Source organism: Thamnophis elegans, chromosome 8 (assembly GCF_009769535.1).
Source record: "Thamnophis elegans isolate rThaEle1 chromosome 8, rThaEle1.pri, whole genome shotgun sequence".
NCBI lineage: Eukaryota > Metazoa > Chordata > Lepidosauria > Squamata > Colubridae > Thamnophis > Thamnophis elegans.
The window spans coordinates 56534918-56561614 of record NC_045548.1 but is presented as its reverse complement, the minus strand read 5'-3'; the positions used below and the strand labels follow the sequence as shown (position 1 = coordinate 56561614).

At 38.0% G+C, this 26697-nt stretch overlaps 1 protein-coding gene across 1 annotated transcript in view; it reads right to left on the bottom strand.

Annotated features, from left to right (window-relative positions):
* GRHL2 (grainyhead like transcription factor 2) overlaps positions 1-9119 on the bottom strand; it is an 86835-nt gene extending 77716 nt beyond the window's left edge. The window contains exon 1 of the mRNA XM_032222286.1: positions 9109-9119. Within this exon, the coding sequence (XP_032078177.1) occupies positions 9109-9119 (11 nt within the window). The remainder of the gene's footprint in view (positions 1-9108) is intronic.
* Positions 9120-26697: the final 17578 nt, after the last annotated feature.

The following is a 26697-nucleotide window of genomic DNA, read 5'->3' as shown; positions in this document are numbered from 1 at the left end:
AATGAATGGGTTACATACAACTGTAGTGATATATGGAATAAAGAGCTAAGGTAGCACAGTGGTTAGAGTGCAGTACTGCAAGCTACTTCTGCTGCCTGCCTGCTGCCTGCAATTTGGCAGTTCGAATCTCACCAGGCTCAAGATTGACTCAGCTTCCCATCCTTCCAAGGTGGGTAAAATGAGGACCCAGATTGTTAGGGGGCAATAGGCTGATTCCATAATCTGCTTAGAGAGGGCTGTAAAGCACTGTGAAGTGGTATATGTCTATTGCTATCTTAGGAAATAGGAACAACTGCAGCCAGGGCAATGATTAGATAATGGGAAACTTACCCAGCAGAAAGATTTACTGCTAACCTACAAACTTACAAGAAAGTAGAGCTAGTTCTTCTGGGTGTGCTTCCTGTTTGGACTATCGCACAAGGTTGGCATCAGTTTAGGGTATGACAATCCCTCCCTCAACAACAGTGGTTGTAAGAGAATCACTGTGGCATGATGGTTAGGTTTATGAGCTGAGCTGAGAAGAAAGTTTGCTAGATGATCTCAGGCCAGTCATTCTCAACCTATCCAATCTCACAGACTTGTGGGAAAAAGCAGAGAAAGGGCACCATCTATTCCTCCTTAAGCTTCTGAGGGAAACATATTAAACATATGTTTAATCAATACCTTAAAACAAGGGTCTCCAACCTTGGCAGACTTCAACTCCTAGAATTCCCCAGCCAGCTTTGCTTTAAGTCCCCCAGGCTTAAAGTTGAAGTCCAATTTAAGTCCTCCAGGCTTAAAGTTACCAAGGTTGGAGGTCCCTGCCTTAAAACACCCACATTAAAAATAGTTCATTCAATCATTTATGTTGAACACATCATCCTATTCTTATATTTCAGTGCAGAATGATTTATGTCGTAGACTGACTTCAAGGGGAACATACTGTATACATGATTAAATAAATATAAACAGTATAAAACTTTCTAAAAAGGCTTTTCTTCTTTATTGAAATATGTTTTATAGCAGGGATGAATAATTATTTGTCATACAAGGAGTACAGGCATGCTGAGTGATGGGGGAACACCACTGGAGTTGATGGTGCTGAATTTTCCAAGTGCTTTTTTTAGCATAGGTCAGGGGTGGTATTCAATCAGTTCTGACCGATTCTGGCAAACCAGTAGTGGAAATTTTGAGTAGTTCAGAGAATCGGCAAATACCCCCTCTGACTGGCCCCACCCATCTATTCACTGCCACCCAAGTCCCAGCTGATTGGATTCCCAGCTGATGGGCTTGGTCTTCTTCTATTGCCCTGCACAAGAGAACAGAGCTGGAAAGCAGGTTAATGTGGGGTGGGGGGAATGGGGATTTTACAGTATCTTTCCCCTGGAAATGGGGATTTTGCAGTATCCTTCCGCTGCCACGCCCGCCAAGCCACGCCCACAGAACCAGTAGTAAATATTTTTGAACCCCACCACTAGCATAGGGTAAGATATAATACAAAAGAGATGTATGAAGCCTAGCAGAGACTTAATGCACCCATCTTCACTGTTAAACCAAAATAAATAATTGTATCAGTAAAAATGTGTTTTTTGCTGTTAGTTTTCAGTAATGTAATTTGGAAGGAGGACACTTCAGGTGCTACAAAATTAGGTGTGGAAACCTCATGCAGTAATGCAGGTTGCTCAGTTCTGATTCATAGTATCATTATTTTATCTCAATCAGAATGTGTGAATCTCTGAATGATCTAGATGTGTCAGACATCTGCATTCGAAGACATTGCTTTCCTTTTAGCCTGGGTTGTGAATCATTTAGCTGATGAACGTAAGCCCTTTTTTGGTATCCTTTTTTATACACAGATAGGCAGCGACAGGGTGGGACACTAATTTAAGGAGGCAGGTATATCTCATGATGGATGAAACCAGGCACTTATATTTTTAAAATTGTCTTTAGGGCCAGCTTCTGATTTCTTTTTAATTAGGCATGTTAAGTTTATTTTTACATTATAATATTTAAATTTTCTTGCCTGAAAGCTATGGAAAGCCAAAACTTCTCATTCTGAGTCTGAAAAATTGCCAGAAGTCAGGGGACAATTTCCCAAGTTTTCTTATTGGGCAGGGTAATCCTCAAAATTTTTTACCACCATTGTCATGATCTGCATTAAGGAAATCAAGCAATCCACCAAAATATGCACCGACTCTCTGTTTCCAGGGATGGGCAAATTCTGTTGGTCCAAAAGGCTCTTTGAGTTGGGTGTTGCTTTCAAAAAATAAAGGGGAGACTTAATACTTCCTTTCTTCGTAAGCTACACAGTGGGCCAGTGGAGTTTGAATAATTGTTGAATAAGAAAAGATATAATGGCAACAAAATTAAATTCGGGGAGACCTTCACTTGGCACAAAGTCGCAGCTTCCACCCTCTAGGCCCCCTACTGGAGATTTGCTAACAAAAGAACTTTTTTTTGAAACTTTTAGAGAATTTAGAGAGCAGAATTCAAAAGCTTTCAGAGAATTCAGAGAGGAGATAAAGAATGAGATGAAAGACTTATATGATAAGCTTGATAACAAGATTGCCAAAACAAATGATGATATGTTGGGACTTGTAACTGTACTGACAGAATATGTTTCTGGAATGGAAGATAAGCTAGAGGTTCTTGAAGAAGCCAACACTAACTTGACTTCCAAAATTGAAGTGGTGCAACAAAGAGTTGAAAACGCTGAAAAACAAATTGTTATGATGCAGTACACACAGATGGAGCTTGCATTAAGAGTCAGGGGGATGCATGAGGATAAACAGGAGAACTTGAAGCAGATTTTTTCAGAGGCTTTTGACCGTCTGGTGGAAAGACCAGGGTCCAACTTTGACTGGCAGATCGAAAAAATTTATCGCGCTAACTCTTGGCTGGCAAAACAGAAGCAATTTCCCCAAGATGTAATTATATACTTTGCTACAAGAGAGTTCAGAAACATAATACTACAAGAGTCTTATAATACCAGGCTTCAAATTGGCGGGCAGAACTTGATTGTCTTCAAAAAAATACCACCTCAAATGCTAAGAGCCAGGAGAGATTATGCTTTTCTAGTGGAAGAACTTAGAAACCGTCAGATACAGTATAGATGGGATGTGCCATTCGGTATTATAATTACATTTGATAAGCAAAAATATCGTCTCAACTCTGTATGGGAAGCCCGAGATTTCTATCACAAGATCCTGAAGGTGGGACACCCTGAATTATCTGGATCTGGAGAAAGACCACGAGAAGGACAAGATAAACAGCAAATCACACAACTACCAGACAAAAGCACCATTTCCTTCTTCCGGAGTGCAAGGGGTCAGGGAACAAAGATCTAACCGTATGACTACCAGAACGATATAATCTACATGTAAGAAATTCATATCAAATCAATTGATCAAAAATACTTGTTCAACCTTGAACTTGGTCAATATTTTGTGACCTCTGCTATGGAAAAGAAAAATGATATAGTTGTATACTTAAGAAAAGACATTAAGGCTGAACTAATTGAAGCAGATCCCTTTGGAAGATATATCGCATTAGACTTAACTCTAGAAGGGAAAAAGACTTGATGGACGACTTCTAATTGAGAAATGTTTGGCGAGAAAGAAATGCAGAGGCATATGACCTCACCCTTTTTTCTGATGGACATCTACCCCTTTCAAGGATTGATTCTACACAAATTACTAATGATTTATTTTCTAGGGTGAAGAAGACAAAGATTGCGGCAAGGGTCCTTTCGGACCATAACTCAGTCTGGATGGAATTGGGAAGGGTAGTGCAGGCAAGAAGGTCTTGGAAGTTGAATGAGAGTTTATCTAGATATGAAAAGTATATTAATGATTGTAAAAAATTGCTATCTGAACACTTTGCTCTGAATAAGAATAAGGGTACTTTCATGGGATTTGTAGGGGATGCAAGTAAAGCGTATATGAGAGGAGTACTGATGAATATAAACAAAATACATAGACATAAACTAGGGCAAAAACGAAAAGAATTGGAAGAGGAAATTAAAAGGAAAATTTGAAATGTATCCAAATTGTGTTATAGAGGGAAGGAGGTGTTTTAACAGGAGGAGATTTAAAAGGCATTCCGGAATTTTTTTTTATTTTTTTTTTGCAGAATTGTACAAAGGAGACAAAATTAAGGGTTTAGATATAGACAGATACTTAGATAAAGAGATAATACCCCTGGTTAGAGAAGAGTACAGGTAAAAGTTGAACCAACAAATAACCTCTGGGGAAACCCTGCAGGTAATCAAACAACTAAGATTAGGAATAATGTAAACTGCTTAAAGTTTGAGTAACGGCAAGAAGCTGAGTTCAACGTAGAGACTTTACTGATTTTTTTTTCTCTTTTTCCTTCTTTTTTTTTTTAATTTCTTTGGTTTTAATATATTTCGACTGTGTTTGATAAAAAGCTATACCGTGTACGGGCTCTGGGAAGTCGGGGGGGAGGGAGGTGGGGTTCTAGGGGGGAGGGGGGAATATAGTATGTGCTGGATTTTAAACTGATTAATATGATTGCACTTGTATACTTTTTTTTTCATCTTATAATATATATTTTATTCATTTTCAGATTCAATTTTACAATCACTTATATACTGGATATTTGCTATAAGAAAAGAAATAAAATAAAATAAGAAAGAGAAGAAAAAAAAACACAACTCATCATCATTCACAACCCCACCTGACACTTCCATCCTCCATACACCCCATCTTTCCCCTCCAACTTTCCTTTCCTCCCTCTAACACTCCCCTCCTACTTCCCTATCCCCTCAAACCTTCCTTTCTCCCCTTCCTCCTAGCATTCCCCTTACACCCTCCTTACATTCCCCTTACTCCTTCCTTACTCCTCCCTCTTCTTTCCCTCTACCTCTCCCCTTGGTGTGTTCCTTTATTCAACTCTTAATATGATAAAAAATAAAAAAATAAAAAATAAAATAAACCAAGGAAAAAAAATATAAAGAAAGAAAAGAAAAAAAGAAAGAACAACCGTATACAAGTGCATTCTTCTTCTTATTGAAACTATATCAGCTCCCACCCACCCACCCCCCATAAATCCCCATCCCTAGTCCCCCCGACTTCCCAGGGCCCACACCTGGCACTGCCTTCTGTTAAACCCCTTCTAAAGTATCTTATGATCGTATGAATCCAAAATAAAAGTATAAAAAAAAGAATAAAAATAAAAAAGAGATTACAAATTATAAAAAGGAAAAGAAAAGAAAAAAAAAAGAAAAAAAGAAAAAAAAGGCTCTTTGTATTAAGCTCAGCCCCCCATCTTTATTTATATTTAGACAGTATAAATCATTCTATATGTATTCTATTCTCATCTCTTGCTTCTTTGTTATTTACCCCAACCTCCTATAGACTCTCCAGCTCATCTTCCTTAACCTTATTTTCAAATAAAAATTTATATAAATTTGTGCAGACATCAGTTTACGATCTAGCTCAAAATAATCTCCCCAAGCTTTCCCTTCTAATAAAATTTAAGCAGCGTGGATCTATCCACATCATACATTTTACCCTCGTCCTTTGCATTTAAACAACATAAATCATTCCGCGTGCATTTTACTCTCATACCTTGCTTCTCTGATGTTTACCACTATTTCCCATAGTCCCTCCGAATAATCTTTCTTAACCTTATTTTCAAACAATAATTCACACAGAGGTCAGTTTACCTTTTAACTCGAAATACTCTGATCAGGCTTTCGCTCCCCCTCCACTTATCTCGCGTTATGACAGTTGCGTTACCCGACTCCCTCCTCCCCAACTAAAGTTCAATAAAGTTACCATTACCACTCTCTTCACTTTAGAGTCCTGGACAGTTTAAATTAAAATTCAAACATACAAGTCCCGTAGAGTATACATTCAGCATCCACATAATTCAGTCCCAATATCGCACCACCAATATCCAGTTCCACTTTTTCTACCGGAGAGAGATCGCAAACCCCCATTCAATCCAAAACTTTGGCAAATATTTTGGAATGTCTAAATCCTCGGTCTCCGCTCTTCTGCTTCTCCGAGAGAGGGAGAGCTACCTCCTCCATCTTGCAGCCATGTGGTCTGCTGCTTGCCTTCTCCTTCGGCTTGTCTCTCCTCTTTTCCAAGTGAATCAGGAAGTCCCGCCTTCAAAGTCTTATAGTAGAAATCTCGAGCCTCCGAAACAGAATTGAGACGAAATCTTTGATTCTCAAATGTGATCGTAATGCCGGCCGGGGCCTCCCATTTATAATGAATCTGGCGATTTATAAGCTCCTTAGTTAGAAAAGTATAGTCTCTTCTTGCTTTTAACATCTGGGATGGTATTTCTTTGAAGACAATCAGATCCTGCCCCTCGACTCGCAACCTGTTATTGTAAAACTTTTGCATAATCGCATTTCTGGATTCTTTTGTGGAGAAATATATAATTATGTCCCTCGGGAGCTGTTGTTGTTCCGCTACCATCGAGTTCTGGCGATAGATTTTCCGGATCTGCCAATCAAAATTAAGTCCCGGGCTTCCCACCGCATGGCTGAAGGCCTCAACAAAGGTCTGTTTCAGATTCTCTCGCTCCTTTTCGCGCAATCCTCTGACTCTTATTGCAAATGCCTTCTTGTTAAAATTTATCATAACGAGCTGTTGTTGAGTATCTCTAATTTTTTGTTGTAATATTTGAATATTAGTAGTCAGATTAGAATTAGCCTCCTCCAAGCTTTCCAATTTATTCTCCATTTCAGCAGTATAATCTGTCAGGGTAGACACAGCTACAAACGTACTCGCCTTCAGTTGGGCAATTTTAGACTTTAAGTTACCATATAGCTCCAATACAAATTCCTTGATTTCCTGTTTAAAATCCTTAATCATTTGAAAAAAAAATTCCTGTGTTAAGAATTCTCCAGTAGAGGGCGTAGGAGACAAGGGCAGCGATTTCATAGTAGATTCTTTAGATTCATTCATAGATTCTTTAAGCACATTCGTAGAAAAACGCTTCGCTTTTGACCTGGGTGGCATTATAAATAAACAAATAAACAGCGCTCTCGCTCCCCTCTGTTTCCAGAAGAAAAAAATTATTTTGTTAAGGAGCGGTCTGCAGGAAGATAAGGCCGGCTAAGTACGTCCCCTATCAGTCACCAACAGAGAGAAATCGCCATTTTGAAGTCCGTTTAAACAAAGAAGCCTCTGTGACAAATGAGGCTGGTGTTTAAGATAGTAATAAAAGCAAAAATCTCACAGGGGTGGGACCCGCCCGTATTAATCCTAGCTTCAAACAACTTTGCTTTGTCCTGGGGGGGGAGTCGTCTGTCTAGGGCTGCAAAAAAAAGCAGCTGAGAAGAACTGGCTGGAGATAAAGGCTCCGCTTACGCTGGGTCTAATCTCCGTCCACGGCCAAAAAAAGAAAGAAGGCTGTGAACTACGAATAGACCCTAGCCACAGAGCTAAACTCCCTGCCCCTTTCTAGCCAAAAAGGGGTGATATCTATGATCTTATTTAGATATACAGATCAGATCTCTGAGAGGAGCTCCGTTGAGCCCTCTTCGGCGACAGGCTCCGCCCCCTGGAACGCACTTGTATACTGTTGCGTTGTTAATTCTAGTGTAAAAATAGGAAGCTGAATATATTGATAGATAGTAGAAATACACCGAAGGGAGGAGTAGAAGGAAAGAAGAAAGAGGGGTAGAGAGGGTGGGAGAGAGGATCGGAGGGAGGGTGAGATGGAAGGGAGGGAGTGTATTGGGAGAGAGGAGTGATAGAGGGGGAAGGGAAGTAGGTTAGAGGGGAATGTTGGAGGGGAGAAAGGAAAGTTGGAGGGGAGTGAAAGAAAGGGTGTATGGAGGGTTGAAGTGGTATATTGGGTTTGTATTTTGGGGAGTATTGTTGATAAGGATGGCTGTGTTTATTGCTCAATGTTATATGGCCCCGGTTATGCACAGTATATATGTGACCGTATGAAATGAAAATGAAAATGAAATAAAACATATTTACACAAGAAAAAAAAAATAAGCATGGTTATAGAATTTTCAGCCGTTCTAAGGTATAAAATGGTGGTGTAACCATTTGCAAGAATCCATTCTTGCTCCTTAATCTCTTCTATTCCCCTATTAAAAAAAACATCCTGAATGTTTTAACCCAACTATTTGATCTGTGGACCACAAAGGCAATGGTGTCAGGCAGGGGTGAAATCCAGCAGGTTCTGACAGGTTCTGGATAACCGGTAGCAGACATTTTGAATAGTTCGGAGAACTGGCAAATGCCACCTCTGGCTAGCCCCAGAGTGGGGCGGGAATGGAGATTTTGTATTATCATTCCCCTGCCACGTCCACCAAGCCACACCACACCCACCAAACAATGCCCACAGAATTGGTAGTAAAAACATTTGAATTTCACCACTAGTGTCAGATGCAATCAGTGCATCATACTCTGTACACCCGGGCTCTGTACACCCATACTCTTATCTCATTCTAACTTAGAAGCAAGCAAGATCTCATTTCCCCCTCTTCTTTTCTGAGAACAGTGAGCGTGATCAGAATGATATCTGCCTCTTGCCATTATTCTTTAAGAAAACTCTGATTTCCCCCTCCCAAGAAGGCCAAGCTGGGAAATGAGTTGACAAACAACTGGATACTTATTTCTTTTTCTTTTAGTGATAGGAACTACAGTTATTTCAATTTTAAAAAAAGGAATAACTTGGCAGAAAGACTTGTGGGCACTGAGAAGAATACTAAAACTGCTGCAGAAAACATGATGGAGATTAGATTAAGGAAATCATGAAACAGAGGAAGAAAAGATTAAATTAGAAGCCAAATGAGGCAGCAACATTTTTGATACTTGTAATAGATTGGACATCCTCAATTTAATACCACCACAAAATATGGAAGTTTTATTGACTTGAAAGGCATCTAAGTAGGGTGGACATTCTTTTAATTATGTTTCTGTTTGGTGAATCACATAAGATAGAATATTTGAAGCATCTTTTCATAACTTCTTCATTATTTTAAGTCCTAGTAACTACTTTGAGATATAGCCAGTAGAGTATTTCTATTTACTTGTAATATAGATAATAACTTCCTTTCTTCCTTCCTTCCTTCCCTCTTCCTCTTCTTCTTCCCCTGTTGTAGGAGGGATCCTGAGATCAAAGTACCTCATGCTCATGTTAGCTCATGTCTGCAACTGGAAGTTATATATTATAAAATAGTCCTAGCATGGGACTGCTAGGACTATTTTATAATATACATAAAAAGTCTGCAAAAATAGGTTCTTTCCTCATCCCGCACAGGATAGAATTTTACAGACAAGATTTGGTTAAACATATCCAATTGTTATACTCTTTTAAAATTAAAATTAAAATAAAAAGGGCAAGAATGTCTTTCAGTAATTCATATTTGCTGATTCAATGGACTTGTAAAATTTGTTATTGAACTGCACTTCAAACAACAAAAGGAAATAAATCTCTACCTTAAGCAACTTATTAACTCACTTTCTATAGGCAACAGAAAAGCGAGAGAGAGAGATAAAAAAGAAAAAGAAGAAACATTTATTTATAACTTTCCAATCCCAGTTTTTTCATCCATTATAACAAATCCACAGCGAGATAACTTTATATCAAGTCTTTGAATTTGGGGTTAACACACAAGCCTCAGCACAGGCTGAAATCATTTCTGAATAATTATGTACAGAATTACAGTGCCAATTTCATGTACCAAGTGCGCAATTGGACAAATATTCCCATAATTCCCTGCAAGGATAATTATTGACAGTCTCTTCCTGATGCTTTTCTCCCAAAGTAAAAGGACACAAAGAGTCAACATAGAGGAAATGTGCAAACATTTTTTTAATCGTCTTGGTTTAATTATGTCATCTTAATTTGGCACCATGGATGCTTGTTTATTATGAATGGGAAACTGGATTAGCCAGCTTGCTAAAGTGCACATTGATGGTTGATATTTTGAAACGGATTGTGTTTTGGTGGCTCCCCGTTGTATGTATTCCCACTAAATATTTTCTGACTTATTTATTTGCGATATACATGTTTATTAAAACACACGCACAAACCTAAGAAAACTGTACCGTACACGCCTCTTAATTTTACAAGCATAAAGTTTAGTGTACATGGAGAAATCATCCAAAATGTAATGAAGAGTTCCTAGGCTGTCATGATCTGGAGAAGAAAACTTGATTTTCTCCCTGAAGCTATTTTGATTACATCTGCTTGATTGGAGACCTTCTCTCTGAAACGTGTCTCGCCTGAATTCCTTTTACAAATTTTGAGATCTAAACCTGGCTCCAACGAATGAGCTAATATCCTGTTTAAATGAAAGGGATTCTACTGTTAGGGCAATACAGTATATAAATGCCTGGAGTTATGTGGGGTTGCTAGGAATGTAGAGAGCTTTTTCCTTGATTGTGTATTTTATATTTGTGTGCTGCTTTTTAATCAAAGGGATGTGGTGGCTCAGTGATTACGACACTGAGCTTGTCGATCAGAAAGATCAGCAGTTCAGTGGTTTGAATCCCTAGCGTTGCGTAACAGAGTGAGCTACTTGTCCCAGCTACCTAGCAGTTCGAAAGCATGTAAAAATGCAAGTAGAAAAATAGGAACCACCCTTGGTGGGAAGGTAACAGTGTTCTGTGTGCCTTCGGCATTTAGTCATGCAGGCCTCATGACCACAGAGCCGTCTTCGGACAGCGCTGGCTCTTCGACTTTGAAACGGAGATGAGTACCGCCCCCTAGAGCCGGGAACAACTAGCACATATGTGCAAGGGGAACTTTTATCTTTACCTTTAAATGAGAATAATTATGAGAAATCCAATATATTATAATGAATATAGTTTCAAAATAATAGATTTTAAAAGGCAATTGACTCTTCTTTGGAATCAAATATTAGATGGGTGCATTACAACTAGACTGTTTATTATACTGGCCTCCTGAAACGTAGCAATAAGGGAGTTAAATTAGAAATTCAACCTAACTGGAATTATTTTCACTTCATCATCAGTTCTATATACCAGCTCCCCCCCTCCAAATCAACTTTATTTCCCTCCCTCCCTCCCTCCCTCCATTATTTACTGATGCCTAATTGTGGTTTCAAAGGCACCAGCAGGATTTTCTATTTAAAACTGGAAATCCTGTCCCTATCATCTTGGGTGTTGGGTCAGTATCTATTTCATACCATTGTTGACTCACTAAAAGATTAAGTGCAACCACTAACTCCCAAAAGGTTTCCCATCTTTATGGCGGACAATGATAAGGAATTCCTTCAGGAATTGTCATGCAGGTGCAATAGTGACAAATTTAGCAGTCAAGAAACTGTTACTGGGATGAAGCTGTCAAGAACTGACTAAAGCTATCCCAGGAGGAAAAAAAAATTTGAAGTATAATTCTAAGAGTACTCATGGTAGGTGAACGGTCGTCAGTGTCACTGTGATGAAGGACTTCTAAAATGACTTGTAATGCACATCATAATTCAGATCAGGACATCGTGGTGAGCAGAAAAACAGAAATCCCAGAATTGCCATCATTCAATCAACATGGCTGCATTTACACTGTCTTGCCTACATAAATTGCTTGACTATCGTAATTACATCTCAATTTAGCCTTTTAAAAATTACTCTACCTGAGGGATTTCCTGGCTTTATATGAACTTGTCCAGAAGTATTATTAGCCTTCTAAAGATGTCCTTGCTTTTTTATGACTGTGTGTTACGCCCAAAGGAGAAGTTCTTTTCTTACATTTTTCACAAACTGAACACATTCTTGAGGATCACATACAGCTTCCATACTTTCTGTTTTTGGAAAAGGCATCAAAATTTTTCTTTAGAGAGTCCTTTTTAGTTTGTGCTACTTTAAATTGCTGCATTATCAGGGGTTGGCAATTTTCTTCTATGTATGATCCAGAGTCCATGGAATCACTAGTATCATTTCCAAAGGAATTGTTCTATGGAGAGATGAAGTGGAGAGAGGAGTAGAGAAGAGTGGAAGGGAGGAGGGGAGAAAGAGGGGAAGAGAGAAAGACGAGAGGGGATAGGAGAAAGGGAAGCAGAGGTGAGGAAAAGAGTAGGAGAGAGAGGAGAGGAGAGAGAAAGGGGAAGTAGAGAAGAGAAAGGAGAGGAGGGAGAAGAAAGTACTGAGGGAAAGAAGGAGGGAGGGAGAGGGAGAGAAGGAGAGGAGGTAGGGCTGTTGTAGAACAAGGTGTATGATGATGTATGGAAAGCAGAACAGCAAATGAGAGTTGTTGTTGGTATATGGTGAGAGGAATTGATATAATATTGGATAACATATAATAGTGTTTGTTAAGATGTAATGGCATACTTGTGGATTTATATGAAAATAAACTTTTTTTTTAAAGGAATTGTTGTTCTGGCTATGTATCTGGTGAAGCTGTCACCAAGATGGTCACCCGAGGAGGTGCTAAGTGTGCTTTCTCTTGTAGACTGGGTAAATATATTTATTTGGATGACCACAGGCCAGGTGATTTCAAGGGGCAGGTCACATCCAGCCTGTAGGACATAGGTGGATAATCCCTGCTCTATATGGTAGTTTAAGGAGCCATAGTGGTGTAGTGGTTAGAATGCAGTATTAAAGCTGATTGCTCACTGCCAGGAGTCTGATCCTGACTGGCTCCATCGATGAGGATGCATATTGCTGGGGTCAATATGCTGACCATATAAACTGCTTACAGAGTGTTGTGCATTATGGAGTGGTATATAAGTGTAAGTGCTGGTGCTATTATTCAATTTTTATGATATTATGTTAATATTTTATTGCTGTAAGTAGTTCATTGAGTGATCTAACAACAAAAACAAGCTACAAATATAATACAATAATTATGCTATGCTATAGCTCATTTGCTCATTGTTTCTCTCTCTCTCTCTCTCTCTCTCTCTCTCCCTCCCTCCCTCTCTCTCTCTCTCTCCTTTCCATCTCAAAATGGCTATCAGAAGTACATAAACCCTTGAACGTAATTAAATGACACAGATACATATTGAAATCAATCTAAGGGAAACAAAAAGGCCTAGTTTCATGGGGAGTCTTAAGTCCATCTTCAGAAAACAGACTGGGAATCAAACACCAGTTCCTAGAGAGTGAACTGCACAGTTAGGGATCCTTCTCACAAACACCCAATAAATCGATTCTGAATGCAAAGGCATTTTTAAGAGAGCCTTACCTGCATATCTTAATGCGTGAAAAAGTGTATAATGAGAGAATTATGTGCCTTAAAAAATATTGCAGACTTAAATCAGCACATTAAATTGTGTCCACAAAACAATTGGAAAGATATGCAGATTGCCCAATTCAGGCGTAATATGATTCTAGTATTGTCACCAGTAACATGTTTTGTTGCTCAATTTGCACCATTTGAAGTTTCTAGATACTTTTCAAAGGTGCTCAAAGTAAACAAGTTGTAATATTTTTCTCCACTGCTTACTGAATATGCTAGAAACTCTACAGATAAGCAAAATAATTATGGCTTGTTTAGCCAATGATAAGTTCAGTCTTAACTGGTTTGGCCTTGCAGTTCTGTGCATTGATTGGAAACCTGAATGGGCACAGAAACAATTCAAGATTAAACTAAGATATCACAAATCAACCAGCCATCCTTATTTTGACATCTTCCAAAGAAAGTAACAGTTGGTAAGAAAATAACAAACCCTGGTTTCAAACTGTGGCTTACCCTCCACTCCCTTCATATATCATATTAACTCAAGATCATATTACTTATTGGCTCACTGTAGTATGTGAATTTAGTAATATGTACTCAACTACCTCTTCCATATTCACAGAGAGGATTGCATGAAGTGGGTTTTATATCCTCCTCATCTCTAATAGCCTGTTGTGTTTAACATTCATGAAGGGCAATGCTTCTACTGACAAGGAGAAAAATTAGTTTTCACAAAATAAAATTACATTGTCTTCAGAAAAATAGTTTAAAAAAACACATATAGCCTTCTTGAAATGCAGACAATTGCCTGTTTCCCAAGGCTTCACAGCTAAATGAACTATTGTTGTATAATTAGAGGGTTGAATTAGGACAGGGAAGATCCAAATTCTAAATCCCAGATCATTGGCTGACTTTGAGTCAGATATAATCTCAAAGAGTTGTTGCAAGAATAAAAACTAAAGGAAGATAACTGTGCATATGTACACAGCTAGAAACATTTGGAAGACCCTTTCAAATGGAAACAAGACATCAAATTAGAAAAGTTACTGCTGCATCCAACATGGGATTAAAGTAGCTGTCTCTTGACAAAAGTCTCTATGGTTTATTGTAGATTCAAATCTGGAAATGTCTGAACCCTTCGCTAACTTTCCCAATTCTCCCATCTCCCACAAATTCAGTTCAACTGTTTCGGAGAATAAAAGATGAAGTTTCATTAGAAGTCTTTCAATCTAGTTTCCTCTGGATTAAAAGTAATAAAAATAGTTGCTATGGTGTAAAAATAATTTAAAATTAGTAGCAGCCATATAATAATTTTGAAGGATATTTTTTAAAAAAAAGTATTGTGGATTTATTGGTTAGTTTTGTAAGGAACCTTATTTGCCTTATTTTCATGTGCAAATAATTTAAGTACTAGATGACTTTAATGCAACTATGTAAATAAAAATTAAAATAACAATACTTTAAAAACTTTATATAAAATCTTGCATGAAATAAACGAGAATGCCTTACCAATCACATATGTCTTGCAGAGTAATCCTAAACCCATTTATTGAGACACAAATCCAACAAATTCAGAATATCAAGTAAAATATTCATAGGAATGTACCCTGAACATTACACAAATTAATTTCGGCATTAAAGCAAAATCTGGTTGACTACTTTGGCCACAGAAACACAATGCATTAAAAAACAAAAAGTAAAGAAAAACACATAGTTTCTTCACTTCTACTCAAATGATTAGAACAGCCTATGCTTTTCAAGACATTTTGACTAACCCAGGCATATACGTAACATCTCAGATACTGATCAAAATCTGTTGTTTAAACAATTGTCCTTCATACCAGACTTTAATGGGTACACCTACTTTAATAATGAATAATGTGCTATATGGAACAAAACCACTTTCAAAAAGTTCCAGGAGATGATGTAAAAGATTAAACCTTTTCATCTTGTTTTATCAAATCAAAACCATCATTGCCCTTTGCACACAATCTTGAATCAACTGAGAGTTACGCATGAGAAGAAGTTCCAAAAGACTCCATGGAAAGGCCACCTTATTTTGAATGATCTTGGCCGCTTTTACTGATCATGAAGAGGTAAATTTCTTCCCAATGGACAGACAGGGGAGGGGGACCAATACATCACTGCTATATTAGTCATTGTCTAATTATGGAACTTTATGTATTCCACTCTCAAGTTTCAAGAGAGTCAGTCCTTTTCAGCAACCAGCTTTCTCACATTAAGAATTTGTTAAATCCTTTTTTCCTGCTAAATTGAATCCTGTTGATTTCTACTTCCCTCCCTCTTCTTTCATCTTTCCCTTTTCCACACCTGTAGGTCAATAACCCAGGATAGAAATTCCACAACAGGAGTTTTGTCCCAGTGCTAGAGATGATTTTCTTGTGCATGGTGCTGCACAGGCTCAGAAGGAAGTTCAAGATACAATCTATTATTCCTGATCTTGAGACCCAACCCACTGCAAGATTCTGGCCTTCTCCCTTTAGTATTGGTAGGATCTGCAGCTACCAGGAAGCTCAGAAGGAGCCAGTAACAACTGCCATAAGGAAGACGCAGTCATAGGGAGGTGCTGGGAGGGGGAGATGAAGCCTGTACAAGATTGTCTAACTTCCACCTTGCACACATTTGAAAATGGGGAGAGGAATACAAGGGAGGCCACTATAGAATAGAGCGTTATTATGTCTGCACACGCAACAATCTCAGAATCATAATGTCCTTTAGCGTTGGCACGTTAGAAATTTTAACAAAAATGCTAATGTTATTTGGTTTATTATGAACATTCTTAAACAATAGGCTTTGTTGCTTATTTCAAGCTGTCTCAATGTACAACCTAGAGCTTTTCAAAGAATTTTGAGATTTTTAATAAAGTGCATTTTGATTTTACCCCTATTTGAGAGTTTAAGGAAGTGAAATTCATAATTTTTTTTATCATGGAGTGGAATATTTTATGCCACATGTACATACAATGTAGTGGAAAAACGAAATAATATTTTTACCTGAAATCACTTCCTCTTACTGAAGGGAGGGGATCCCCATATTTTTGCCCCCTCCATGCTCCCTTCTATAATATGCTTTTTTTTAAATTCTAGAACCAGGCTGTTTTTAATCCGTTACCCCTGCCCCCCCCTTCTCGCCATCTTAACTCCCCCTCAGTTTGAAATAAAGAATTCCTGAGATCCACCTTTTACATCTTTCTGTCCAAAATACACATGCAGAAGTGCCAAGAAAACGGGAAGATGGCCGTTTCTGATCCAATATAAAAGCTCTTTTGTTGCATTCACATACAAAAGCCAAGAATCACGTTTCATATCTAGGCCCTGAAGGACAGGAAGGCATTGGTCCTCCAGTTCTATAGCACAGAAGTAAAGCTCTCCCCAAACTTTGGGAAAGTTACACAGAGAATCCAGAGCCAATTTTTTTTAAGGGGGAGAATGAAAAAAGAAATTGGGGAAGTTGGTGGAATTCAATAGCTCTCCTGTGGGTTCTATTTAACCCCCTGTATTCCTTGTATAAAGGAGGAAATGTAATCGCAGTGCGTCCACCACCGAGATCGTGTTTTGTTTTGGTTTTTTTTTCTTTTCTTTTAAGGGAAAGAAAACACAACCAACCAGTTGATCCGTTCAGGAGCAGCAAAAGTAGCAAGCTGGCTGTGATCACTTACTTGTCCGTCTCTTGTGACATGTTTGATCCAATGAACTCTCTCCCCTTTTCCAGATGCCTCAGTCTCTCTGGTGAAACTGGACTTTCAAGTCTGTGCAGGTAAAGGTGTGTGCGTGCGTGTGTGCGTGTGTGTGCGCTCGCGTGTGAGAGCGAGCGAGCTCCCGGGACGGCAGAACCAGAGCTACTGGTAATTCTGCTTTTCTTTCCCCCCTCTACTTCTCCCTCAGCCAGCCGCAGAGGTAGGAGTGGGACAGGTAAAGCCCCCTTCTCCCCGCCCCTCGCATGTGGGAAGAAGACTGGCTGGCCCTTTTTTTTTTCTCTTGCACTCCCTCCCCCCCGCGGTTTAGGGCACCGAGCAGCCAAGCAACAAAAGCTTGAAGGCGCCTACAGGTAACTTTCCCAAGAGAAGCTGGATTCTTTCACTCAAGGATAGCAGGCAGGAGGGACGAGCCGCGAGCTGATTGGGTGGAGCGGGCCTTCAGGTGAGCAGCCATTGGAAGAGGCGCGCTCAGGTAAGGCCCTGGCTTAGAACTCGGCGCGATCGCACCTCTGGGAAGCAGAGCCGCAGTGGTTGAAGGAGCGCGGGGGTGAAGGGCGGGGAATTGGGGGCAGAAGCTGAATGGGACACTGGGAAAGCAGGGGCAGGTGAAGCCCGGCAGAGGAAGCCGAACTCCCTAGCCTGAGGAGATTGCCGCTGTTCCTGCAAATGGGAGGTGCAGGAGGAGAAGACAGACAGCAAGGAAGCCGCAGGGTTGCCTGGACTTGAGCTGGGACAGAGTTGCGGGGAGCGGCCCTGGCAAACTCGCTTTGGGCTTTGCAGCTGCTTTCCGAGTCCCGAAGTCACCCCGCCGCCCGCCTCTAAACCTCGCGCCCAAAAGGCGGGGAAGTCAGCCTGGAGTCCCGAGGCAGAGCGCCAGGCACTTGCCCGCCCTCTGTGTGGACTTCGACAAGAGGTTGGGGGACATGAAACGGCCACCTTAAGCAGCCTTTCCCCCACCCATCCCACAATACCTTTTTAAAAAAAATCTGTTACATAAATTCCTTGTGTTTCGAAGTGCCGTGGGTTTTATACTGCAGGATTTGCAGGCCTGCCTAGGGCCAAGAAGGGACTGACTTAAGTTATGGCGATTTCTACATTGCAGATCTCAAATTTCTTCGGATTTGCTTAAAGTGGTGTTTGTTTGTTTTTTTAGCTAGATTTATGGAGCTAGATAGAGAAAAGGAGGTCAGTCGCATCCCACCTCTACCCCCTTTACTTCAACTGAAAACTTTCAAACTACTTCCTTGGGTAAGAAGAATAAATATGAATTGTGTGTTTTCTCACCCCCATGCTGTAATGTTTGCAGTATTTATAGCCTTTTGCCTTACTGCCTGACCTCAACCCTGCACTGTGTGTAATAAATTAGAATTAATGCTATTTTGCTTTTTTTTTTCTTTCTTTTTTTTTAAAGAGCTTTCAGGAAGTGCTTAGGAGCTTTTTAAAAAGTAAATTTAGGAGTGGAAATGAACAATAATACACAATATCCAATCCCTAAACCTTGGATGGATCCTTCATTCTTAGTCCTTTGCATTTGCTAATTTATCCTCTGCTATTTCCACAGACAGCAATCTGTTTGTAAGTATAGAGCGGCCTACCAGTGAAATGCAAGATTTCCCCCATTTTCCAGGAAAGACTTATCTAGTGTTTGCTACAGGCTACTGTCAATCAATGACGTGGAAATAAGCAATTCAGTCTGCTATTTTATCTATACTTATTTGGAAGTCAATCCCTCTTAACACTCTGGAAGTGATATCCATGTAAGGAGGAACTTTCCCATTCAGCGGTGGAGAGGAAGAAGAGTTGAACAGATAAAGATTTTAGGAGAATGATCTCTTTTGATGTAACATAAATGACCATCTGATAGTTATCATTCAATGGACTAGTAAATATCTCTTGTGGCCCTATTAGGTTTTATGGGGGTAGTAAAAAAGTAACAATGGAATTTACACTGCACAATGGGATGATAATCACTAGTTTCATGGCTTTCAAAAAATAGGTGGAATAGACTTATTGAGGAAAAATCTGTCAACAACTATTGCAAGACAAGTATATAAGATACGTGGACCAAAAATAGGGAATGAGATGGATGTTTTCAGTGGGCAATATAATCTTAAATCTAGATGGCTTTTGTATATCAAATTAAAACTTAACCTACATAACTTTTTTTGCAATCAAGTTCCGCTTTAATTTCTTTCCAAATAGCATAGATTCGGAATAATAGCCCTGAATTGGGGATGAATACCCTAATTCTCAAACACTATGGAAATACAAGATGCATATTAGCTTAAAAACTGTGAATCTTGGGTCATATTGTACACCAAAAAAGTTACGTCCAATGTAATATTTATTACTGAATCTGCCCATTATGAATTAAAACGAACAGACCGAATGTTAAGAGAAATCAAGATTTAATCCTTTGTCCAAAAAATAGAATAAAAGAATGTGATGCTTAAATGTGTAATCCTAATTACAATTTGAATGGAATAAACAGGAAAAATAGAGTGGGAGTTACTAAAGAGCAGATATCATGCTTTATTACATTTGAAACTTAATGTTTCTATACTTTCACTTTGGCTACTTCCTTTCTCAAACAGCTATAATTCTACTGTGAAAAAAAAACCAAGGTCAAAGGCAAATGTTTCTATATCAATTTAGCATGGGTGTGTAATTTTTTACCATTTAATAATAGTATTGTTTGGGTTTGCTGTATAGGGCCAGAAAAACAGATATTCAAACAACATTTGATGAAGGCTACAAAATATAATTACAAGTACATAAAATTATGTGTTCTAGAAACATGTAAAACAAATTTATGGGATGAAGATACTAATGAGTTGTATTTGTATCAAAGCAATGCTGCTAATAAATACAATAGAAGTAAAACAGATGTTTGAATAACAGTTCTTTTAACACAGGGGTGGCTTACATATGTTTGTGCTTTTCTATCGGTATGTCAATGAAAGCTCCTGCACTAGATTCCAATAAAGAGTACCATGCAGAAAGCCAGCTACTAATTTTGCAACAGGTAGCACTTATACTTAATCCTTTATGTATCTTAAAACTTAGCAATCATCTTGTTATATAATTTGTTTTGAAGGGGGTTGTGACTTAGGTCGTGGAAGGTTTATTTATTTTTTTAGCTAGCAGAAGATAGAAGCTTGATTGTAATGGGTTGGGTTGCCTTACCTTAATGGTGGCCATTCTTTTTATGTATAGCCTACCGTGATTTAGAATGCATGGCTAAAGCAACATTTGACTTGGTGTATCAGGAATTGCAATCTAAAATGTTTGGAGGGTGCTGAAATAATCTCTTGGGAGGAAGCAGAACTCCTTTCCTCTCTCTCCATGTTTATGATTTATCACAACACCTTAGAGAATTATTTTATGTATTACTGACTTTCTGACTCAATCTAACAATATTTATGCAGAAGTGAGTTCATGAAGGAAATAACTAGCAGGTATATCTGGGATAATGTTACTCAGTTGTTTCTCGTCATCTCCATATGACCAACCAAATACAGTTAATATTAGGGGAATGATTTATTATAGTTCCCAATTCATTACAATTCTTCAGTAAAAAAAACACACTATTACCATCATGACTGGTTTTTCGTCATGATATTATATTAGGAACAATGGCATGGTTTCCAAAATTAATGAAATTAATGTTACATCAGCCTTCTCTAGATTTCTCCAGATGGAGCTGCATTATCAGGGTTTGATGAAGATAAGAAATGGAATCCTGATCAACCATCTAAAGTATGCCTTATGAATGTTCTTTCATATCCCCTGGCACTTGGTCTTACCTGTTCAAACATGAGTTATCCTGGATTACTTCTCAAAGCAAGAGCTACAGCAGTTCACACAGCAGTGTGTTAGCTTTTAAACAATGCTGTTGTGGTAAATTGTTAACTTTGCCTATTGTAGGCAACTATTGACAGAAACTGGAGACAAAAAAAACCCCAGTCATTGATATGGTCAGTTATTAGCACTGTGCTTCCCAAAGGCAATACTACTTAATTTGACACGTAGAGACGGTCTGGAATTAGATTTAATTCTCTTCTCAATACCATAATTATCTGTGCAGACAGTTCAGAATGCCTTAAGTACAGATTATTCTTTGAGCCTATAGGTCAAGAAAATACTTACAATATTTAAGTGAGCACTGATTATTCTACACTAATATAGCCATAGTTTCAACAAATATAATTGAACCAAACTTAGTTATACTTTGTTCATATCCTTGAGGTTCATTGCAGCAGTTAACACTTCAAAAAAACAAACAAACCCTTCAAAGCTCTTGTGAATCCTTGTGCTTGCAATTATTAGAATAGTATCCAGTCATTGTTTATTATAACCGTAAAACCAGGCACAGTACAAGAATAGTATTTTTTTTCCATAACATTCCATGAATAAAACACCACACAAAAATACCTTCTCTTGATATAATAAAAATAAAGAGAATAGATTGATGGATTAGGTATGTTAGTAAAAATATAGGCTACCTTTCTTTGCTCACTAATAAATATTTAATGCTGGATATCTGTACTTTGAATGTATACATATGATTGCTTTGTCTATATTTCTAAAATTTTAGATTATGTAATAAATTTTGGTGATGAAGAATCTTCCGTTGAAGTTAGTTGGTTAGTTGTAATTTTGTTGTCCAATTAACATTATAAAAATAGTAAAAACAACAATTGCAATATAAACAAACGAGAGAGCAATGAACGATCTGCAAACATTTTCAGATACAAGCACCTTCATCAATGATGTATTTTCTGATTATCTGAAGTGGGGCAGGGGGGTATGCACTTCTATCCTGTCCTTTTTTTCAATCAACCCTGACATTATTATTGTAGATTAGACATAATCAGTTGCCTAAACCTACTGAGTAAATCTTTATGGCTCACTGAGTGTTTCAGATCATGTTTCTCTTCCAAAGTAATAGCAATAGCAATATAGCAATAGCAGTAGACTTATATACCGCTTCATAGGCCTTTCAGGCCTCTCTAAGCGGTTTACAGAGAGTCAGCATATTGCCCCCAACAATCTGGGTCCTCATTTTACCCACCTCGGAAGGATGGAAGGCTGAGTCAACCCTGAGCCGGTGAGATTTGAACCGCTAACCTGCTGATCTAGCAGTAGCCTGCAGTGCTGCATTTAACCACTGCGCCACCTTGGCTCTAAGTAAATGCTTTAGTTGCTACAAAACTTATCTTACTATATACCGGTAAGTCTGTTAGAAAAGGATATCGTAGTAGTATTAGAAATAGCTAGAAGTACAGGAAACGTCTGTAGAAAAAGTAAATAACAATGGCAAAGACAGTGTAGATGTGGTGCTTGCTGATCTTTACCAGTTTTAGAGATTTAACCTGTACAGAATATGGAATCAGCATGAGAAAATAAAAAATTGTTGAGTATAAGTAAACATTAAATACTCCAGCCTCTTGCTTTCCAGAGTTAATCTTTCTAAGGTGATTAATGTAAGAATAGAAGTGAGAAAGAAACTATGCACGCTCTACAACAAAGACAGAATATAAGTATAATAAATTGAGATTCGTGCCTCTGAATTAGGAGTTCACTTAAACTCTCAGTATTAGTATTAGCTTTGTACGCTGAGAGTTGTCATCACGTAGATTGTTACTTATGTAAAGTATTTTTATTTATCTACTGACTTTTCAAAGTAGGTTATGAGATTTTGCCCTAATTAGCTCATATAATAATAATCATGTTGAATATTTGAATTACTTTGTGTGTAACATCTTGGCTACTGAGAAGGACATTGATTTACATAGTTAATTGCATGGGGGATATAACCAGCACAGACTTATCAGAATGTTAATTGCCATCATGTCTAACCCCCCTCTCCTATATGACATTTTCTATTTTCCCTGCTTAATATGACCTTTTTTCCTGAGCAAATGCCATGTTTCTAAACCAGGTTTTAGGCTGTAGCTGCCTATTACTTCATTTTCTGAGAAAGCTAATGGGATGCAAAACATTTCTGGGAATAAAATTAATGAAGGAGGACAGAACTTAGATCTGCAGCCTGCCCCTCTTTTTAGTTTTTAAAGTGTTTTTTTTCAGTGTGAAAAAAAGGTTGGGGTAGATGCCACTGAGAATGGCAACTAAAAGTATATCAGCACCATAGACTGTCTCACTGAGCATCCTAGAATTAGATTACTGGTACTTAGTCAATTTGTAACAGAGGTAAATGAGCTTTTTAGTTTCAGTACTACGTTAAAGCTCACAAACACTTCTTGTGTTCTGTTTGCATCTCATTATAAAGGAACTTTATCCTTGGAGATGTTGACTCTCAGCAGGTAGATTTACCTGGTTGACCTTGATAGGTTCCTGCTTGGATGGGAGGCTAACCAGGGAGTAACAAATGTGTGGGCCAGCCTGAAAAGTCCAGAAACATCTTGAAGAGGACCATGGCAAGCTATTTCCATTGTTCTACAAAGAAAACTCCATGACTGTGTCCATGAAGTTACTTTGGAATTAATTTGAAAAAAGACTACTTTTAATGATGTTTTGAGGAAAATGTAATTGAGACTACTCTGAATGGTGTTCAGCAATGTGCAGTGTATTTGTGAACTGCATGCTTCAAGTTATTGCATGATTCCCCCCCCCCAGATGATTTTATAAAAAAACAGTGACGGTGTTGAAGAACTTACTTCCTTATTCCTGTTCAGAAAGTAAATAGAATAAGCAGTTATTTACACTTGCCACAATTTTCCCTGCACCTTCACTTCTTTTTTCTCTTTTCCTTTTAACTACTAAGTTTTCTTTCATCAAAAAAAACCCCACTTGATTTAATAAAGAAATTAAACTAGTTTGATGTGGTTGCAGCTTGCAATCATTCTAAAGATCCATTTTGTTAGGTTCGTTAAACAATAACTTGCATATTTAAGAGAGATGAATGGGAGCAATAATTTGTCTTACCCAAACTTCATCAGCAGCTAAATGGGTGAACCATGAAGTTTTTCTGTTTGTTGCAGCCATGTAAATGTAGCTACAAAATTAGTGGCCTGCAAAAATCATATTGAGATAGTAGATGGCTGCAATGGAAACCAATAAACTGTGTTCCATTTGTAGCAGCAATACCGTTTCTTTGTTGGGTGTGATGAATGGTACTTCTCTCCTCTGACAGCCCACTTTATTTCCATGTTGGGCATAAATGGAAAGGTAATGTGATCTGTCTCTCTTCCATCAGCCAGTTCCTTCCCCTACTTCCAATTTAGTGTCTATTTGCTGCCATGGAAGTTTTGAACGATGATCATATTTTTTTGCTGATGATTGAACTATAAAAAACTAATTTATAATGCCCAGGAAAATCATTTGGGGTAGTGGGACTTCTGCCTTTGTAGCTTTGAAACTGGAATGGAAACAGAAATAAGAATATATTCTACACTCAGAAAATATTCCTAATTTTATCACAAGCAGTGGAATTCTGAAGGAAGACAGTTCTGAATGCTACTTCAGTGACTGCATTATTTTGTGATGGCACCCTAGTCAGCCACAAGCCCACTGTGTGCCCTTGAAGATTTGTTTCCTTGTTGTCAAATGAAAAACTGATGATGGCTTAATAAGAGTAAGCTATGAATTCAAAATACCATCTATCTTGTCACTTAACTTATATTTCAAAGTAGAAAAACTGCACACTTTTATAGTGGCAGTGAAACATCTGTTCTTATAGATGTAGTTAAATATTGTATATCTGATCTTCCCCCCTTTTTTTTCCAGCATTCGGGAAAAGATGTTATCTTCATTTATTTAACTTCCTCTCATGTTGCTGTGCATGAATGAATAAAGTTGTAGAGGATGTTGATTTTAACAATCTGACTATGTCCCTAGGATCATAAGAAACCACTGCAAATTTTATGGGCAATATTTACCCACCTTTGCATCTATATTTCTGCAAGCTAGATGACCAAAACAATATGCTTAGCAATGCAGCCAAATTCTTATAATCTGAGCCATGATATATCTTTTAAAAACTTGGCTTTAACATTATTTTCTCTGGTCAGAGAAAGGGTATGCTGACAGATACACATTCAATCCTATTTCTGAAATAAAAGCTTTTGGAGATGAAAGTTATTTTAGTCTATTATGTGGTAACTAAACCATAGCAAGTATTGATTGCATTATGTCTAGATCAGCACCAGAATATCATCACTGGTTTGGATATTTTCTGTTATTTTTAACCTTCCTCTCTTGTAAGCCAAGGGAATGTGCGTGGATTTCCACCTCGTATTCATTTTTTAAAACAATTTTGTTAAAAGTTTTAAAAATAAAGATAAAAATCAATACAAACTAGCATAAGGAAGAAAACAGAAAAAGAAAGAAATCAAAAGAAAGTGAAAGAAAGCAAGGAAACATACAAAAAAATAGAAAAGGGGGGGGAGAAACAGCTTCCAATCTTCTTTATAACAACTATAAGTACAATTATAAATTTACCTCTTCCTCTAAAGTTACTTAACGCTCTTCTATGTATAATCTATTCTGTCTAATCATTAAAATCATAAATCATACATTCATCTTTTTGTTCATTTTATTATGAATTCAAAGAGATTTTGATATTGGAAGCACAGATATATACATATGTAAAAAAAAAGGGGTTTTATCTGTAGTTTCATTCCAGTTTTGAATTCATAAAAGATTCCTGAGTACCTGAACTATGTAGATTCTAATTTGCCTTTTCTTAGAAAAATCGCTTCTGATGGGAAAAAGCTAGAAAATTTCCACATAAACAAGATTAAAGGAAGATTCTCAGACCCACTGAAGATAACACTGAAAATGCCCAATTGTAACTTTCTCAGAAATTGCTTTTTCTCTACAGTTTGCTGCAGCCTGATACTGATTGGTTCAAAAGTCAAAGTACCTCTGGCTCCCTGTTTAATATTGTTTCAGCCATGTGGAAAGATAAGCTGGTTGGATGGTTTTAAAATGGGAAATGAAGCTCGGTGGGGATAGATGATGTAGATTAGACCACAGTATAGGAACGTAGGAACTTTGCTAATCAGAATAAGTGGACTGCATAATGCTGGTGGTGTGGGCTGAAGTGAACTGCTTGTATTCCTAGATTCTTAGCAAATGTTATCATTAACTGAGGCAAATGTTGCAGTATTTTCTATTGCACCTTAAAAGCACTTTATGTCTACATGGTATCTATAGAGGAAGAAGTTTGCATGTTTGTTTCTAGCGTAGGCTATAGCTGGATCAAGCTCTTCTTGGAATTTCTTTGTATGAACCATCTCACTGTTTACATAACATTAATGCTGGGCACCACCCAATGACGCTGGATTTTTCTTCCTTTATTTTCCTGTTGCCCTTTGTGGAAGAATGCACACATTATGACATTATTTTCTTCAGGATAAAATTGATTTAATATCAGGATACAACTCTAGTACTCAGTTCTACAAATTATGAAAATCAAAGTAGATTTATATTACCTCTAACTAACATATTTTGAATAAGATGTAGCAGAATAAGATACTCAGTCAGAAAAAGAAGCTGAAATCTACCATCTAGTTCTTTTGAAGACTGAGTGAATTGATACTTTCTCTCTTGATCCATTTTAGTTGGCTTTGTATCAATAAAACTTAATCCCAGAAGTCAGCCTGAGAAACGGACTTCTGTACAGTAAAGTTAATTTTGGCTAGGACTATCCTACCCAAAAGGAAATTGCTGGACACCATCCTTTTTAAGTAGGTGTCCTCCATAGCAGAGGTGGTATTCAGTCAATTCTGACTGGTTCTAGCGAACCGGTAGCAGAAATTTTGAGTAGTTCAGAGAACTGGCAAATACCACCTCTGGCCCCGTCCCCATCTATTCATTGTCTCCCGAGT